The sequence below is a fragment of the Schistocerca cancellata genome, chromosome 1, assembly GCF_023864275.1.
Source record: "Schistocerca cancellata isolate TAMUIC-IGC-003103 chromosome 1, iqSchCanc2.1, whole genome shotgun sequence".
NCBI classification, from domain to species: domain Eukaryota; kingdom Metazoa; phylum Arthropoda; class Insecta; order Orthoptera; family Acrididae; genus Schistocerca; species Schistocerca cancellata.
Window position 1 is genome coordinate 300,712,028 of NC_064626.1, and position 19,681 is coordinate 300,731,708.

At 38.3% G+C, this 19,681-nt stretch overlaps 1 protein-coding gene across 3 annotated transcripts in view; it reads left to right on the plus strand.

The window, feature by feature from the left end:
* Positions 1-9,587: 9,587 nt before the first annotated feature.
* LOC126172149 (hyccin) overlaps positions 9,588-19,681 on the plus strand; it is a 142,343-nt gene continuing 132,249 nt past the window's right edge. The window contains exons 1-3 of one of the 3 annotated variants that reach the window (XM_049920856.1): positions 9,588-9,886; positions 10,180-10,339; positions 17,833-17,967. In XM_049920856.1, the coding sequence (XP_049776813.1) occupies positions 9,867-9,886; positions 10,180-10,339; positions 17,833-17,967 (315 nt within the window). In that variant the 5' untranslated portion in view covers positions 9,588-9,866. Of the gene's footprint in view, positions 9,887-10,179; positions 10,344-17,832; positions 17,968-19,681 lie in introns of those variants that run through there. The other 2 variants (XM_049920857.1, XM_049920858.1) reach the window with 2 other exon arrangements.

Here is a 19,681-nt window from a genome sequence, read left to right on the forward strand (position 1 = left end):
CTGTCTTTTTCATGAAAGTTGCTAGTTTGGAAATAGCTACACGTTTCTTCTTTAGAAAATGAGCAGTTTGGACACTTATTATTTTCCTTGATCCTCCTACCGAAATGAGATTCATTTCATAAATGTCAGCTAATTACAATTACTATTACTATCACGTGAATCACTCCTGAGTACTTCCAACAATCCATGTATTTGTTCGATGAGATTGTGATGTTGTTTGCTGTAGATGCAACCAACACATATATGTTCATTCCAGTCATCAGTATCAATGCCGTTTCTTTCTACTATAACGCTGACGTATGCAACATTTTGCTGGGCTAACTTTTCGTGCCGTTTTTGATGTGAGATAGCTGTCACAATTTTGTTAGATTGCTTTGTAAAAAACAACATTTGGCACAGCTATCATTTGCGTTTGCCTATTGCTGAGATTTCAGGATTGTCAGCGTTTTTGAAAATTGAGATGTCTACATTTGCAGTCTCAACACAGCCTTTATCTAAAAAATCATACATTGTTCTGTATCAAAAGCATCTCATTCGATATCGCACAGGATAATCGACAGTTTCGTACATTGATTTAATTTCACCCAAATTAACTATTCCTTTCTATATATCATGTGTTGCATGGCGCCACAATCTTGGTGCCAAATGTTTTCTTGCTCCGACTGCAAATTTATGTAATTCATATTGACAATAGATAATTCAACAGTGAGTAGTGCATTTTGTTTGAAACTTTTAGATTCTTCACTGTCGGATGTTTGCTTGTCACATTTCTGTCTATAGTTGCATGAGGACATTCCTTGGGAAAATGACCCTCTTTTTTGAAGTTGTTACATGAATAATTTTCTCCACAATGTCTAAATATTTAACATAATGTTTATTTTTGCAATGTTTCTTTAGATGCCCATTGTTGCCTCAATTGAAACATTGAACTGTACACTTTTCTGCTGACATGTTTTGACAAAGTGCATATTCTATTTCTGAAAAAAGCATTGAGGAACGTGTTTGATAGCCTTGTTTCATATAATCTATATTGAAATGTTCAAACAACGTCTCGAGATTTTTGTCAGATGCTGCTACAGTATCCCATGCAGTGAAGTTTCGGCGGTAACATTTCAAAAATTCGCAACATAATCCAGCACTCTTTCACTGGTTCGTTTTCTGCTGCTAAATCTTCCGTGTATTCTTGAATTTGCCTATAATTTTAAGTACCTGACTTACTAGTATCGCATTTGTAACTGAAATAATTTTCTGCAAACTTTCAATTATTAAATTTGTTTTCTTCCCACATAGCGTTTACAATTTATGAAATATTTCTTTGGCTGAGTAGCAATTTGCTGTTTTCTTAGCTATGTTATTGCTAGTATTCAAACATATAAAAAATGGTGCCCCATTGTCTTTCTCAATCCAAGTCTTTACATGTTATTCGGTTTTGTCCTCTTGGTAGTTTTTTTTATTTTTTGTCCACTTGCTACTGAATACAATTTTCCTAACTTTAAGGTTAAAGCTGATTTAAATCGCCATGAGACATAACTGACGTTTCCAAGACGATCCTCTGTCAAAATATGCAATTGTGACTTCATAGAACCTATTGAAAACAGACAAAAATCTACTATCTGTGAATTTAAAGGGTGTAACTGACTTCTGTGACTGTGCTTTGGGTGACGATTAACAAAATAATTCCATGCCTTCCATTTACTGGCACTAAATTGCTGGCTGGAACTACTTCCAACTATTTGCTGATATACAGTGCATCACTACCCTGTTTGTTTGCTTCTTTAGAATAGTTGACGGATAGTTACACATCCAATTTTGGATCTAGTGAAACAGGGGATACAACCCGTCAGCTTTGACCAATGATGGCATACATTAGTCATAGTAATGTCTTCACTTCGAGGGATAGATAATAAAACAGTTCTGTTCTCTGGATAAGCGCTATCAAAAAAAATGGTTCAAATGGCTCTGAGCACTATGGGACTCAACTGCTGTGGTCATAAGTCCCCTAGAACTTAGAACTACTTAAACCTAACTAACCTAAGGACAGCACACAACACCCAGCCATCACGAGGCAGAGAAAATCCCTGACCCCGCCGGGAATCGAACCCGGGAACCCGGGCGTGGGAAGCGAGAACGCTACCGCACGACCACGAGATGCGGGCAAGGTAAGCGCTATCATTGTACATTAAAATAATTAATCATAATGATATTGAGGTAATTTTGAGTATTAGTTTGTTATTGTAGAACAGTTTTTAGTGTCTCATTTTCATTATAGGAATGGATTTGTCTGTTTGTGGGTATGTAATTTTCGTTACTGTCTGTAAGTTCACTTTTCCATTTGCTTCTTTCGCTGTATTTCACTATTTGGACATATTTCACTGTTTTATTCCACCAATATGTGTATTTTCGTGTTGTGAAGTACCTAATAGAAATTTCTCAGCTGTCGATCTTCTTTAGTTTCCCAGCACTAGTATCAGTGACACATTTTCGAATGTGTACTTGCTATATTACAGGTGAAACCCCCGAAACAACTAAAATTTGTATCCCGTCCTTCACTTCGCCTTTACACTGACACTATATATGTCAAATGGCGAGCAAGATAACAAATGTACGGGATTCAAATTGTACATGTGTCGTCTTCTTGTCTCCGTGTAGTTCAGTTTAGGTACAGGTTGCAAATGTAATGTACGTCAATTTCCACCTTTTCGTTCCCAGTGTACATGTATAGAGGTCACCGGAAGTCTGGTATACATATATTACACACGTAGGTCCTTCTGTCATCAGTAGTACTGATATGTACGTAACAAAAGACTGTTAATAATAGCGGAGACGAAATAAACAACACATATCTACAATTTGTATCCCGTTTTCCACTTAGGGTTTGATACATTGTTCAAGTGAAGAACAGGTCAGAAATGCTTCTGAAAACGAAGAAATCGATGTACGCTGAACTTGTATCCTGTACTGCACTTAAGCAATACAGTTCGAAAGAGTTTCGAGATACAACTGACACACATGTAACGTGATGTATTCTTTGCTAATAATATATTTCATTCATTTCTTTCCATTGTATTTTGCGGAGAAATACTTAGATACAAACACGCGATATCATTAAAGTGAAAATATACTCCTGGAAATGGAAAAAAGAACACATTGACACCGGTGTGTCAGACCCACCATACTTGCTCCGGACACTGCGAGAGGGCTGTACAAGCAATGATCACACGCACGGCACAGCGGACACACCAGGAACCGCGGTGTTGGCCGTCGAATGGCGCTACCTGCGCAGCATTTGTGCACCGCCGCCGTCAGTGTCAGCCAGTTTGCCGTGGCATACGGAGCTCCATCGCAGTCTTTAACACTGGTAGCATGCCGCGACAGCGTGGACGTGAACCGTATGTGCAGTTGACGGACTTTGAGCGAGGGCGTATAGTGGGCATGCGGGAGGCCGGGTGGACGTACCGCCGAATTGCTCAACACGTGGGGCATGAGGTCTCCACAGTACATCGATGTTGTCGCCAGTGGTCGGCGGAAGGTGCACGTGCCCGTCGACCTGGGACTGGACCGCAGCGACGCACGGATGCACACCAAGACCGTAGGATCCTACGCAGTGCCGTAGGGGACCGCACCGCCACTTCCCAGCAAATTAGGGACACTGTTGCTCCTGGGGTATCGGCGAGGACCATTTGCAACCGTCTCCATGAAGCTGGGCTACGGTCCCGCACACCGTTAGGCCGTCTTCCGCTCACGCCCCAACATCGTGCAGCCCGCCTCCAGTGGTGTCGCGATAGGCGTGAATGGAGGGACGAATGGAGACGTGTCGTCTTCAGCGATGAGAGTCGCTTCTGCCTTGGTGCCAATGATGGTCGTATGCGTGTTTGGCGCCGTGCAGGTGAGCGCCACAATCAGGACTGCATACGACCGAGGCACACAGGGCCAACACCCAGCATCATGGTGTGGGGAGCGATCTCCGACACTGGCCGTACACCACTGGTGATCGTCGAGGGGACACTGAATAGTGCACGGTACATCCAAACCGTCATCGAACCCATCGTTCTACCATTCCTAGACCGGCAAGGGAACTTGCTGTTCCAACAGGACAATGCACGTCCGCATGTATCCCGTGCCACCCAACGTGCGCTAGAAGGTGTAAGTCCACTACCCAGGCCAGCAAGATCTCCGGATCTGTCCCCATTGAGCATGTTTGGGACTGGATGAAGCGTCGTCTCACGCGGTCTGCACGTCCAGCACGAACACTGGTCCAACTGAGGCGCCAGGTGGAAATGGCATGGCAATCCGTTCCACAGGACTACATCCAGCATCTCTACGATCGTCTCCATGGGAGAATAGCAGCCTGCATTGCTGCGAAAGGTGGATATACACTGTACTAGTGCCGACATTGTGCATGCTCTGTTGCATGTGTCTATGTGCCTGTGGTTCTGTCAGTGTGATCACGTGATGTATCTGACCCCAGGAATGTGTCAATAAAGTTTCCCTTTCCTGGGACAATGAATTCACGGTGTTCTTATTTCAATTTCCAGGAGTGTACTACTGGCCCTTATATATGTGAAGTATAGTTTTCTCTCTTTCATTCCTTTGTTTCTGAACATTCTTCTCAGCTCTTTCATCTGTCTAGTGTAGCGGGGGATACAACCCATCGGCTTTGAACAATGACGTCACAAGTCGCCAGAGAGCATGTATTACAAAGATGAAAGGGCTGAGGAGAATGTTGAGAAACAAAGGAATGCGAGAGAGATAAACTTTACTTCACATATGTAAGGGCCAGTAGTATTTTCACGTTAACGATATCGCGTGTTTGTATCTTAGTATTTCTCCGCAAAATACAATGGAAAGAAATGAATGAAATTACTAGCAAAGAATACATCACGTTACATGTATGTCAGTTGTATCTCGAAAGTCTTTCGAACTGTATTGCTTAAGTGCAGTACGGGATACAAGTTCAGCGTAGTCGATTTCTTAGTTTCAACTAGCATTGCTGTCCTGTTGTTCACTTGAACTATGTATCCCCTGCTTCACTAAACCGCAAATGAAACCCGATACAAATTAAAAGCTCATTCGAAGTGTGTTGCTTAAGTACAGTCGGGAATACGAGGTTGTCGTAAGGCGATTTCTTCGTTTTCACTAGCATTACTGTTCTGTTCTTCACCTGAACAATGTATCCTCCGCTTCAGTAAACCCTAAGTGGAACACGGGATACAAATTGTAGATGTGCTGTTTATTTCTTCTCCACTATTAGTAACATAAAGTAGGATCAGTTTATTCTATCTCGTGAGATTTTTTTTTAAAAGCCAAAAACACTTATCAGCTACTGAAGCATATGTATCTTAGGATCAGTTTATTCTATCTCGTAAGATTTTTTTTTAAAAGCCAAAAAACACTTATCAGCTACTGAAGCATCTGTATCTTCTAATGGGTGCGGGAGTTCCGACTCCTGGGGAGCTGGGTGGGGAGTGAGTCAGAACTCCCGCACCCATTAGAAGATACAGATGCTTCAGTAGCTGATAAGTGTTTTTTGGCTTTAAAAAAAAATCTCACAAGATAGAATGAACTGATCCTACTTACGAATAGGTGGAAATACACATACGTTACATTTGCAACCTGTTTCATTTTATATGTTTTGATTGTTTATTTAACCTTTGTGTTTCACTTGTCTTTTGTTGTTATGTTTTAGTTTAGTTTTTTTTATTGATTGCTTAATAAAGTAGGATCAGTTTATTCTATCGCGTGAGATTTTTTTTTAAAAAAGCCAAAAAACACTTATCAGCTACTGAAGCATCTGTATCTTAGGATCAGTTTATTCTATCTCGTGAGATTTTTTTTTTAAAGCCTAAAAACACTTATCAGCTACTGAAGCATCTGTATCTAATATCAAGCGATCGCTTTTAGATTCACATTCAATTATTTTAATGATAGCGCTTATTAGAACACAGAACTTCTTTATTATCTATGCCTCGAAGTGAAGACATTACTATCTATGACTAAGGAATGACGTCATTGTTCAAAGCCAATGGATTGTATCCCCTGCTTCACTAGACCCCGCCTGTATTAGAGGACGGAGGACTGAAATGTGGCAATGTTACGTTAGGGCCTACCGCATGGCTGTGGCTATAAGGTAGCGAACGGAAGCAGTTGTTTACGTACTTTCGCGGTGCCTGTTTTATCCAACATTACAATGTAATTATGCTATACTGGACCCTGCAAAAATTATAGCAAGTAGTCGTGACTACAGTCGAAGATATAACACAATGTAAGTATACAATTCTGTGAAGATTGTAGTGTTACATGTATATGTGCAAGTGTGCTATGTGATCGACTTTCGTCTACACAATTGCAACAAAAGTTCTACTATATTCTAGATATAATTTGAAAATAAAGTTTTGAATTTAAAAGTTTAGTATCAGAATCTTCTTCTAAGTGATTTTGTGTTAATATTATGAATATTTCTACACATTTGATTCTATTTGTAGACTTGTGTTTTGTGATGTCCAAGCAGTAGAAAAAACCTGTCCACTCAAATTCTCATTTGCTATTTTTACATAATAGCATTTTGACATTAGTAATTAATGCATCATTCTATTTGCAGATGCCAGAAAAATGTGTTCCTGTTTGCAACAGCAACTACAAATCTAGCAAGGAAGAGGGTTACATCTCAGTGTTCAAATTCCCTACTGATTCCCTAACAGATTAATGTCTCTGTGGAAGGCCACTTACTGATATCTACAAAAAGCTGGTTTCCATTATGTGTAACATATTGTTAAATAATTATACCAAATTCCAAAATGATCATTTAATATGCTCCAAGAAGGAGGGAGTTAATAGAAAATTAAAAACATTACATAACTTTTGACACAAAATTACGAAACTTCTTTCTTACCCATAACCTCAGTCCTTAAATGCTCTGATTAGTACTGGCAAGGAGGAGGTGGCCACTATGAAATAAACTTTAATGAACTGATAAATTTCAGTCACGCTTCTTATGCAAATCCTACAGCAAGGTCCCCAGTTCATTCTGACTCCGAAAGATGTGTAGATTGTGTATGACCTGTGATTAAAAAAAAATCTAACATACTAATGAACAATACACAAAAAACGTTCGTTAAAAATTATTGCTATTATGCCACCCTCATATACAAAGGTGTGCAAGACATGTTGCAGCTGCCAGAAACTTTTATATTAGTTTGTCATTTATATAGGAAGGAACATGATAGTACATTTCAAATAACAGACGGAAATAATTGTAAATCTGCAAATAATGTTAGTAGGCACCTCACAAAATTGTTTGCTGAACTTGTATCTCCAAATCTCGGGTAAGAAACGTCATAATATACTGCTATGAAGCACATGTGGGTTATTGAAAAGTTCATCGTTGCAAGGAAACGCGTAATTGCGACATAAAGTCGGCGTAATACTGCGAGAAATTAGCTTCTCTAGGTTACTGTGTTATTTATGGGGACCAAATCTACAACAAAAGAAACTGATTCCGTATTTATATCTGACACGTCGTCTGCATTCGATGAGATCTAAACTTCAGTCTCGCCCTAGCTGGTCACGCTAGCCGGCCTACTGACGTCACAGGCTACGACGTTGTCGGCTTGACGGCTCCGGCCTCTAATACAGGCGGCCGTGGTTGTATCCCCTGCTAAACTAGACCCCAATTTTCTACTTGTATATAAATAGGCCCAAAACTTCTTGATAAGTAATTATTTGGTAATGTTGAAAGCAATTCACCCTAATATAACATATTCACATATTCCATGCTTGGACAAGAAACAACTGACAGAGCTAAGAGTTACTTATCAGTGTTGTTTTGAAAAAATGCGTTGAACATATAAAAAAAACATCTTGCACAACATATAACAACAAAATATAGAAACAAAAGTAACTCTCAACATAGGCTAAATGAACTGACAATGAGTTGGTGTTCTCTTTAGTGTGAACACTCCACTATTGGATGATGACGATGCTGCGCTTCCGTTGTGATTCGTTGGGGTCTAGAGTGAATCGATCTTCAAATCGGCGTTATTAGTGATTATTTCGTGTGTCATTTATAAGGCCAGTTCCCATTTGCCATCATATCAGGCCAAAACGATTCAAAATGCATTTCAAATGGCAACATTCACACAGGCCGTCAACGGACCGCCAGATCACGCCACATCATCCTCAAGGTTTCTTGGGAAGAAACTTTTCACTGTGTCATCTGATAACATCGGTAGTTACCTATGTTTGCTGCGCTCATTCATTTTATTGTAGAGGGTTAAGTGCTTTTCCGTCTCCTGGATACCTATTTTTCTGATTTTGCTTTGTTTTTGTAGAGAATGTCAAACGTTCCACGACTACTGACTATTTTTTCATTGACTGTTCTTCCATAAGCACATTTTAAGTGAAACTGTCAGCTCCAATGAAGGAGAAAAGTACAGTTCTTTATAACATTATTAGTAGCAAAAGAAGCAAAGTACATAGTTGTTAAGGTAACAGTCTCTATTTATTCCCTTATAAATATTGTTTAATGCGTTTATGCCTATCTATTTTTACTAGCAAAATATCGTTTCACTTCTGAGCACTTAACACACAAAACTGATCAAGAACATACGTGATGAAATTTTCTTTAGCTACTACTAACCTTTATCGTTGTTGGTTCATCAGTTCCAATACTATTTGTATTACGAATGATATTCTGTCACCTCAGTTTCACTGTTCAGTACTGGGCTTTCAGGGAGTTAACCTGACGTGACATGACATCCAGTATGAATAAACTGCGATATGATTGCGACGGGACCTCACATGATGCTTCTTTGATACCTACGATGAATCGTCCTTTAATCATACAACTACACTTATTGGGGAGTTAAAAAATTATCAGAAAGAATGTACACTCTGTAAGGTAGTGTGTGCTGATTCGAATCTCCTTGGCAGATTGAAAGTGAGTGCTGAAATGGTACTTGAACTCAGGACGTTTGTCTTTCGAAAATCCTAGGATCGAGCCCTTGTTGAACACATAATTTTTTTTTCTGCCAGGAAATTATGAAAAAATTTTCTTCTTAACATGAAAGAGAGCGTGCATTATAGAAATACGGCAGTCCCTTTGACAACTTGGCCATTTTGCCATATTTATTAGATATTGACTCTAATTAGTTTTCTGTGAGATTATAAAGTTGACCTTTTAATCAAATACGCAATATACCGTATTGTCAGGAACACACATTATTAGAGACCATTTATTCAACGATGTACATAACCAAGATCAAGGAAAAAACATAAACTACCATACATATAACACATCAAAGAGTAAAATATGAATGTTCCCAACAATATTAAAGACTGGCTTTTAAAGGCCCGTCCACATTCAACGATCTGTCTGTGCAAATGTCTGCACACGTCACATCTGCTCACACAGATCATTCTTTGTAAATAGGAGATTTGCGCATATGTGAAATGTGAGTAAACCTAGGAGTTGGAGGTGCAGGTTTGAGCGAAACTGCTCAAATCTGTGGGCACAAATAAAATCTGTGTAGACAAGTTGGATAGTGTAGACAGGAGATCGCCAAAATTCTGACTGGAACACGTTCGATCACAGCTGACCCAGAGATTTTAACTAAAACTCGTGAATTGCGTAAATCTTTGGCGAACCTGACATTTCAATGTTGGAAGATGTGCGATGTGTGTTGGAAGGGATTTGTAAACCATGATTAGTATTATTTTGGTTCGAAGTAATGTTTCGTGATAATAAGTAAAATAAAATGTGAGAAGAGATTTAGAAAGTGCAATAAATTGTTAGCGGAAATGTATATTTAATGTCGCCGAGATGGTTACAAATATTCAGTTTCGCCGGATGTTAGACTGTTGTAAAATGAATGAAACTATCAAATAAAGAGTGAGTTTCGTTGAACGTTGACAGTGTTAAGGAATTTGCCCTTTCTGCAATTCCGTACCCATTTCCTCACGGACTTCATCGCAAAATGTTGCCTGACTTCTTTTTTAGTGTTGTGTGAACGAATTTGTATGAGAGGTGTGCTAGATCTGCTTCTTTTGCTTTTGTCATTAATGTTGAATTTATAAACACAGCTGGTACAGCTGTTTGAAAAATAAGAATTTGACCATCAGATAGGTGTGTTTTTAATTTGTGTGTGATAATGGAAACTTCAATTTTTTGTTATTATTTTGAAGGGGAGAGCTATGGCAGAGACTGTGCGAGAATGGCTGCAAGATTGTGCAGGTCAGGAACCTGACCAGCTTCATAGTTTTGCCGTTTCGCTGGAACATAACCACAGTCTCATTGCAGCATTGCATTCTGTCTTGGAGGAGCGAGGCCGGTTCGCAGATGTATGTATGTGCGTCGTTTTGATATATTTACAAAAGCTTCTTATTGTTATATGTTGCATCCCTAATAAATATGTAATATTTAAAATATCAGTATGCGAGGAATTAATTTATATTTCATAAAATGAAAGTACATAATCTGGAAATATGAGTATCATTTAGAATGTGTAATACAGGAGATTATTTGATAAAACCAATGCCATTATTTTTGGTTTAATAATCATGCTAGTAAAAAACCTGTGCTGTTCACTATACTACTATAATTTCAAAAAATTCCACTCATCTTATTTCAGCTTAACCACTACCTTTAATTGTTCAAGGGTGTGCTGTATAACAAGACATATAACACTTTTTGAATTTACTGCGGAGTCGCTCTCAGTACGTACCATGACAAGTTGGAATGGAGTCAATCATATGATTGCAGAATAAAGAATAATTGGGTTGTTGCCTAGTTGAGGATGCATCCTGCTTGTGCTTTGATTTGTAGTAGATGCAGCGTTACTAATTTGTGCAGTCCAAAGTGAAGGAAATCGTTAATGTTTTAACAAAAAAGGAGGTAGTGAAAACATGGGCAAAAGAAACTAAAAAAGGGTAAATTAAGTAAAAAATTTCCATTATTATGGCACAAATGGATGGTATTGGACAACTAATGAACTTAAATGTGGAGATAGTGAAAGCCTTGGTGAAATGTTTTATGCAGTGTTAATTTGCTCTCTCTCAGTATACTAGGAGAATTGTTGCATTGCATATGCAGTGCACAATGTAAGTAACCTATTTACTTTCTCTGAATTATTATGTCATATGCTATGTAGATGATGATTGGAATATTGTTTGTATGTTCACATTGTGGATTTAGATGGATAAAACATTTATTCAGTGTGAGTGCTCTTAGATCATGTTCTTTAGTGGACCTGTTTTTTATACAAATTTTTGTTAAGTGAATGTACTGTAGCATAACTCAGTCTCGAGGAGGTAGGAAGGTGGCAGGTTGCTGATGAGTTGTGAAAGCCAAAAATGTCATAAAAATTGGTTTATGTACATTGAGCTTTGAATAGTTACACATACATCTCCTGTTTTGCCACTGTGGTCTGATATTTTCAAGTTTTTAATAAAGTTGAAGGTGTTAATGACAAGCACATCAGTTGTCAGTAGTTCCATAGGTGTTTAATCTCTGCCACATTAATGGCATTAGTGTATATTGTTACTTCATTTATAATACAAATTGTGGCTTTTTCCATTCAATCATTACAAGGAATGTCAGGAACAAGCTGGAAGGGGATAAAAGCATATTAAATTTCATAGCTTTGTTTCTTTTGTGGGAATCTTGTGTGCTGATTGACCAACAAAAGCCAATTGTGATCTTCCTGTTACACCATGCACTGAAAAGCAGAAGCATTGGGTTGACGATAGGCACACACAAAAGAAAGAAAACTCGCTAGCTTTCAGAGTTATCCTTTTGGTGAGCTAGAGTGAAATACAAACATATGTACACGTGCCTATGCCACTACCTGCTGCCAGTTAGATTAATAGTATTTTTCATCAGGTGGGTTAGTTGTGGTGGGAATAGTGTCCGGTGGGGTGGGTAGAGGGAGAGGGATTTGGTGCAGTCAGGGTGGTCCACAATCTGCAGTTGTTTGCTGTGGTGTACGGTAAGGTGTCGAAGTTGAGTGACAGTAGGAAGATACAACTTGACTTGGACAAAATTTCTAGTTGGTGTGATGAATGGCAGCTAGCATTAAATGTGGAAAAATGTAAGTTAATGCGGATGGGTAGGAAGAACAAACCTGTAATGTTCAGATACAGTTTTAGTCGTGCCATGACTGACACAGACAAGTCATTTAAATATCTGGATAACATTACAAGGCATTATGAAATGGAACGAGCATGTGAGATGTGTGGTAAGGAAGGCGAATGTGAGAACTGCGGTAGGGTAGGTGAATGGTCAACTTTGGTTTATTGTGAGAATTTTAGGAAAGTGTGGTTCACATAGTACTGCTTGAATATTTGGGATCCGTACCAGGTTGGATTGAAGGAAGACATTGAAGCAATTCAGAGGTGGACTGTTAGATTTGTTGCCGGTAGGTTTCAACAACACGTAACTGTTACAGAAATGCTTCAGGACTTTAAAATGGAATACGTTGAGGGAAGACAATGTTGTTTTCAAGGAACATTGTTGAATACATTTAAAGAACTGCTGTTTGAAGCTGTGACAGCTGAATAAATCTGCTGCCACCAACATACATTGCACGTTAGGGCTCTATTGCAAGTGGAACAAGGAAGGGAATGACTAGTAGTGGTACATGGTACCCACTGCCATGCAGCATACGGTGGCTTGCAGAGTGCCTACGTACATGTAGACTGGGGGGAGGGGGGGGGGTGTCTAGTGGTTTGGAGAGAGGCAGCCAGTTGGCCTGCTAGGAATGCGGGAGGGAGAAGTAGCAGCTATATACCCTGGCACATATTTAGCAGTTGGTGGGAAGCAATACATACTGAAGGTGACAGGGTCATGATACCTTCCCTAGCCACATGGATTATATTCCTGTAGTCCTGTGGCAGGCTAAGGTGCAAGACTTGCCAGCCCTCTCACCCAGCACCTCCTACTCCAGACCTGTCACAGGCTTATCCTATAATATTTGAGGCCAGGTCACCTGTGAGAGCAGCCATGTCATATACCGAGTCTGCTGCAAACACCGCAGAGCCTTTTATGTTGGTATTACCACAAATTAATTGTTGATGAGGATGAATGGCCACTGCCAAACCGTTGTCAAGAACAAAGTTGACCACCTGGTGGGCACAACATGCTGCAGAAACAACTTTCTCAGTTCCATCGGCTGCTTCACAACCCAAGCCATGTGGGTCCTTCCCTCCACCACCAGCTTCTCTTAACTATGCTGATAGGCATTATCCTTACAACATATATGCAGCTCCCACAGTCACCCTGGCCTAAATCTCTGGTAACCCACTGTCCCGCACCCTCCACACAACACTTTCCCCTTCCTCTGTCCTGTCACCCCTCTCAGTTCATGTCCTCATGTCACCTTCAGCATGTGATGCTTCCCAAAGGCTGCTACAGCTGTGCCAGCCCACATACCTGCCACACCTCACTCCTGCATTTCTAGCTTGCAAACTGGCTGCCTCCCTCCAAGCTACTAGCCACCCAATCCGAGCCCCTCTCCCTGCCACCTGCTTCCCTCTACATAAGCTTACTCATACCACAGTTCATGAGATCGTTTTGTTCAGATAGGAGAGACTGTTTATAAGACTTCAAATTTAGTAATTTCTGAAACATTCAGTCTTCAGAAACTAAGAAATTTAAAGTCTTGTAAGCTAAGGAAACATGAATAAACAGAAATTTAAAAGTAAAGTCTCTGATATGGAGATTGATGACAGCGCCAGTAATGTTGTCATCAGTTTGTGCAGAGCCAGTTGTCTACAAAATGTCAAAAACTTTACAATTTCAGAACAATTCCCAATAGAATAGAAGTTAATGATTGGTGATTGGTGTTATCCTATTATTTTTGTGTGTCTATAAATATCATCATAAATTTCTGTTAATAATGTCCATCCAGTCCAGATAATGATAGCTGCAGGAAACTCAGAAGTATTAATATAAGAGCATAAGAAATTCACCCCAGAAATTAGACTATTAAAATCCAAGTGATAATTGCTCAGCCCTTCATGACAGAGTAGCGTAATTTAAAGCACTGTTGAGTTCACATAATAAATCTGGCTAAAACTTGAAACTGATAAATTTAAGTGTATATTGGAAAAAATAGGCCTATGGGGAAATGGATGAAGTGTATTTGTCACTGTAAACAAGAAACAAGTCTTCCAAGATAGAGTTTTTATGTGAAATCATTTGGACAGGTTTTGGTATCATAGGTTAATTTTTTTGTTAACCACCAGACTCGCCTTCAGATGACACCAGAACCTTAAGAGAAAATCTGCACTTGCTAATATGTATGCCATCCCAAGAAACAATACTAAATGCCCTCTCTGAAAACAACTCACAACTGGTAATTTGGAGACCCACTCATGCTGGGAACAAATAGTTAACCTCTTTGAGGATGTTCTCTTTGAAGCACACATGAAGTATTTCTAGCAACAATGACTGCTCAACTAGAAATGGTAACCAAAAGAAGCAGAAAAATGCACTTATCCAGTAAAGTTGGTAAATGGGAAATCTCAAGGAGAAAGTCAAAACTGTTCATACTATGAAGGACCCTCCACAGTATACAGTCTTCATAAAGAAAATTCTAAAAAAATAAAGAAACTTCTAAAGAAACAACCACTTCTACTCAGTAGTCGTAAAATAGAACATATTGTTATAGAAAGACACGTAGTACATAAAGCTTGTTTGACTATCGAAAGGTCAGTGTCTGAAACCTCCAACAATTATCGTAACAGAATCTTATCAAAAGATGTCGAACAATTCTCAAAGAAATGCTTCTCATGTTCATTCTGTTGGTGGTACCAAAGTTAGTTTCCAGACACCTGTGGATGACACATGAAACTGTTGATACAAAAGAAAATATGGAAATACTGACTCACTTTTCAAATGTCTCTACAAAGGAAGATTCAGGAGTGTTGCTTCAATTTAATGCTTGCACCATGACAGAGATGAGTGGTATAGATATTAGTGCCATTGGCATTGAGAAGCAGCTGAAATCTCTAAAACTGAATAAAGCCTGAGGGCCTGATGGAATCTTTGTTAGATGTAATACAGTATTTGCTGCTGCATTATCCCCTCCATGGCCATAATGTACCATAGATTCCCAGTACAAGTAGTTGTGCCCACATTGGTTGAAAGAAAACACAGTATACACCTGCATACAAGAATAGTAGCAGAAATGATACACAGAACTACCTGCTGTCATTGACATCTATGTATTGTAGAACTTTAGGACATATTCAGAGCTGTAATGTAATGAGAAATATTGAGTGGAATGATTTCTCCCATGACAAACAGTATAGATTCTGAAAATGTTGGTCACGCAGAACTCATCTCTAGCTTTTCTCACATGACATCCTGAAATCTGTGAATCGATGCATGCATATTTGTACCCTATTTGGCTGCCAAAGAGCATTTCAAACATTACCACACCAAAACTTAACACACACATGATTCTGTGGGATATAAAACAAAACCTATGACGGGGTTGAGGACTTCTGAGTAGGGAAGATGCAGCACATTAAATTCAATAAGGAGCCCTAAACAGATGTGTGGTAATAACCCAGCCACACTCTATAAGGTTTAGATGGACAAATGATGTTGTCTTTGGCTGCAACTCCATTCTGAATATGCATAACATTTTCCTTCATAGAATGAGCATTTCAACTCAGCTAATGGATGTTTTTCCAGTGACTGAACATACCTATCCTGTCAGCATGCTTCAAGGAAATGTGGGATAAACTGAAGCATTTGATACTGCTTCACCATCTTTCAACCAAACTGTCACCTTTCAAACTAACCTAGATTTTGTTTTGTACTATTTATCAGGCTGACACTAAAACCTACATTCCAAAAAGTAATGCAAATGAAAAAAATGTCAGTTTTTTTGTTCTCTTTCTGTTTGCACATGTATGACATAACATGCCACATCAACATTACATTATGGAATGAAGCCAACATCTGGCATTGATAGGCTAACTTGACCCAAAATGTGTTAGGCTCCTTACTGGTTATGTTTAATATTACTGGCCTTTATGACACTTCAGTTTCATATTTTATTTTAATGACTTACAGTTACCAACCCAATGAATCATTATTGAAAAGCTAGTGTAAAATTATCACTCGGTTATTGACAAAACTTCAGTGTTGCGAAGATTGGCAACTTCCTTTCAATGTTCATAAATGTAGAACTGTGCATTTCACAAAATCCAAAAATAAAATGTAACTGTTTTTTGTTGATTTTTGTTGTTTTCTTTATGACTACATCAACAGCTTTGCTCAATGTTCATATGTGCATTTGAAATTAGGCAAAGAATATGAGACACTGAAGGTTCAATTTAGAAAGAAAGAAATCTACAAACTTTTTCTTTTGGGAAATCTACAAACCACTATTGCTAGTTGATTTGTAACATACTTTGTGTTGCTGTAAATGAGTATTCATTGATGCACCAGAACTGTGACAATGCTTGTTTGTGCTTCAGTATTACTTCTAGTACGTAAGTATTACTTCTAGTATTGGAATGAATGTTGTGATAAATTGATCTATATTGTAGCTTGAGGTCTAAGTTAAGTTGTAAGGTATGTGGCTTCAAGTAGGCAAAGTCAATGAGTGTTAAGGAGCTAATTTTGTAATGATATCTTAACAATCCGAGAAGCAGCTTGGTTATAATTGCTGAACAGTTCGAGTAGCTATTGAGGATAGTCAGTGATCTGAGGCTGGAATAGTAACTTCTGCTGTACATTGTTTGTCACTTATTTTATTTTTATTGTTATTGTGAATATCTGCTAACTTAAAAAATTGTGACTGATTTTGTGGTAACCATCATTCATCCCCATTAGTTGTAGGAAGGCAATGGCAAACTACCACCATTAGGACCTTGTCTAGTACAGCGGTGGATGTCTCCCACATTGTTCCCCTACACTCTGTCAAGGAGCATGGGACTTCATTTCCATATAGAACAGGGAATATATTGTTACTCGTGTGTTTTGCAGAGAAATGTTTGCATCACAGACAGTGAGATGAGAAGGAACCTAAATGGATATGTAAACTACTGCCTTGAAGTTAGCAGTGATATTAGCAGCTAGACAGTGAAAATGTCACAGCAATGAGCTGGTGTGAATATAAACATGCAGTTTGCAATTTATTCAGTCGTAATGTGAGGTGTTTGCAAGATATTCATCATAGCCTGATGGATACATCTGAAACCACTTCTTGACCACGTAGTAACTTTAGCTAAACTTTTCTCATAAGATCACATTTGGTGCCTTTGCCAATTCCCAACCAGGCTGTTACACATATCTGTTAATTATAACTACCATCTTTTGAAAAAGCATATGATGATCCAAAATAGCCACAAATAATCTTCACATAACTTGAATGGCACATACAATACTTAGTTTACTTTCTTGCCTCTCATTGGTTACCTGAAACTACTCTCATCTCAAAAGTAACACCTTGTGATTTTGTATGTAGAGGAAAAGTGCCCTGGCTGTAACTGCTGTTGTTGTAAACTTAAACCATTGTTTTTTTAAAATAGTGTATAATGTGCTAAACAATGTAATTTTTAAAGTATAATCTTTGAGATCTACATTTGTTTCATAGATTTAAGTTTTATTGACTTTCTCAGAGTAATATTTTATTCGCCCAAGTAGTTCAGTTGCTGTTTACTATTAATATAATCACAAACATTTCATACATGTTTCTCAAATATATAAGCTAAGTTCATTTCAAACCCTTTTCCTTTTTCATTGAGTAAAATTTACCATATTAAATTACTTTCACTAATTAAGAAGTATACATTGAATCTTTTTTAAATTTGCAATTACAGCTTGTGGATCCAGTCTGCTCACAACTGTTTGAACTGTACCGCTCAAAGCAGCCAGATCTGCAGCGTTTCACATTGCAGTTTCTTCCAACATTAATTTTTGTTTATTTGAACTCTGTAGCACATGGTGACAAGAAGGTAAGTTTACAACCCAGTGACTATGAAAAAATAAACCTAAGTTTGATGTATAACCAGGTCTGCCAGAATTTAATCCATAAAGCCAATAAAAATTAGGTCGTTTACATTGAGAGGAGGACAATAGGTTTACATGCCCATGTGGTAGGAAAGGGAGTTCACCTGTTTTGCACACATTGTTTGCCAGGAAGGATTACACAATTACTCAACCGATAATATCTGCTGTTACAGACATTCAATTAAGGCAGATTATCCTTCCAGTTTACCTATAATGATTAGGAGATACAGTACATATTCCATTAAGCATTTAATATGTAATCAAGTCATTATATCTTAAAGCTCACATTCCATTTCATGTGGGGGTCTTGTTTCCAAAGGTGCTGCATGAGGTGTCATTTTATTTGGTTTATTTAGTGGCTGCCTTTCATAATTTTTGTTTGTATGTCTACGTCCTTATTCTATGCAAGGGGGTATGGTAGATAAATCTCATTGCTGACATTATGCAATACATGGAAAAATATTGCCTTTAATCTTAGGTAAATCTTTAATTCAACTACTAGGATTCTTATGTGATATGTGTCTTTTTCTTCTGTACTTCGTGGTCTAGGCAAAATGCCAGTTCTTCTGGCTTCCCATTCAGAACTCTTCCCATGTTTTCTTAGGTCTTCCAAGATCTCTTCTTCCTTGTCATCTGTAAAGCCTTATCTGTTGTTTTGGCAATGTTATCTTCATTCATATGGTTAGTATCGTCTTTCCATCTTCTTCTATAATCACTCACTCTTTTGCCAATATTAGATATGTTAAGTTCTGTTCGTATGTCTTCATTATGTATTCAGTATAATCTTGAGTGTCCTTTGACCTTTTAAAAATCTCATCATCTGTTGTTTGGATCCTCTCACATCCTTGTATGTAGGCACCCAAGTCTCACTCCCTTACAAATTGTATTGCCTTTACTTTATAAATTTTTATTCTGTTGTCCTTTCTTGCCTTCCTAGCTAACATTCTGTTTATACTACCACAAAAATGTGGAAAACATTGACGCAATTGTAAAAATCTGAAAGTATAAGTACTAAAAACAGTTGCTCATATAAGCTCCAACAAACACCGTCAGCGGTTACACCAAGTTCTGAATTACGTAAAAGTGAAAATATGTGCAAGCAGCAGCATAGCAAAACTTATAAAGTGCCAAGCAAAAAATTGTGGATATGTGGTTTCTACATAAGTGCACTACTAGAAAACCGAAATGCAACAGAACAGTGCAGCATGTCACGCACTGAAAACATTGCTAATAAATGCCAGGGAATGAACACATGGAAAACATACTCGAAATTGGTAATCTTTCCTGAAACATGTTGTGCAAAAGATAAATGTACAAAGGATAAATAAAAAGAAAGTTATTATTCAAACAGAAAATGTTATTTTAAAGCAAACTCATCAACCACAGTCATTTTTAGAAGCAGCAGAATAGTTGACTCTACCTAATGTATTCTCTGGAACACTGCCACGAGTCTGCAAATTTGATATATATCTCATCCTGTACCATAGTGTCATTCTATGTCTGCCGGATTAGATTTGGAATTCTTATCCCATTCGACCATTTCCAAATTGAATGAAATTTTTGGAGTGGGTTTAACAATTTCTTGGATGTATATTTACACATTTTCAGTTCAATACCTCATTTGGTTCCATTTCTACAGCATCTCATAGGTAGGGCTCC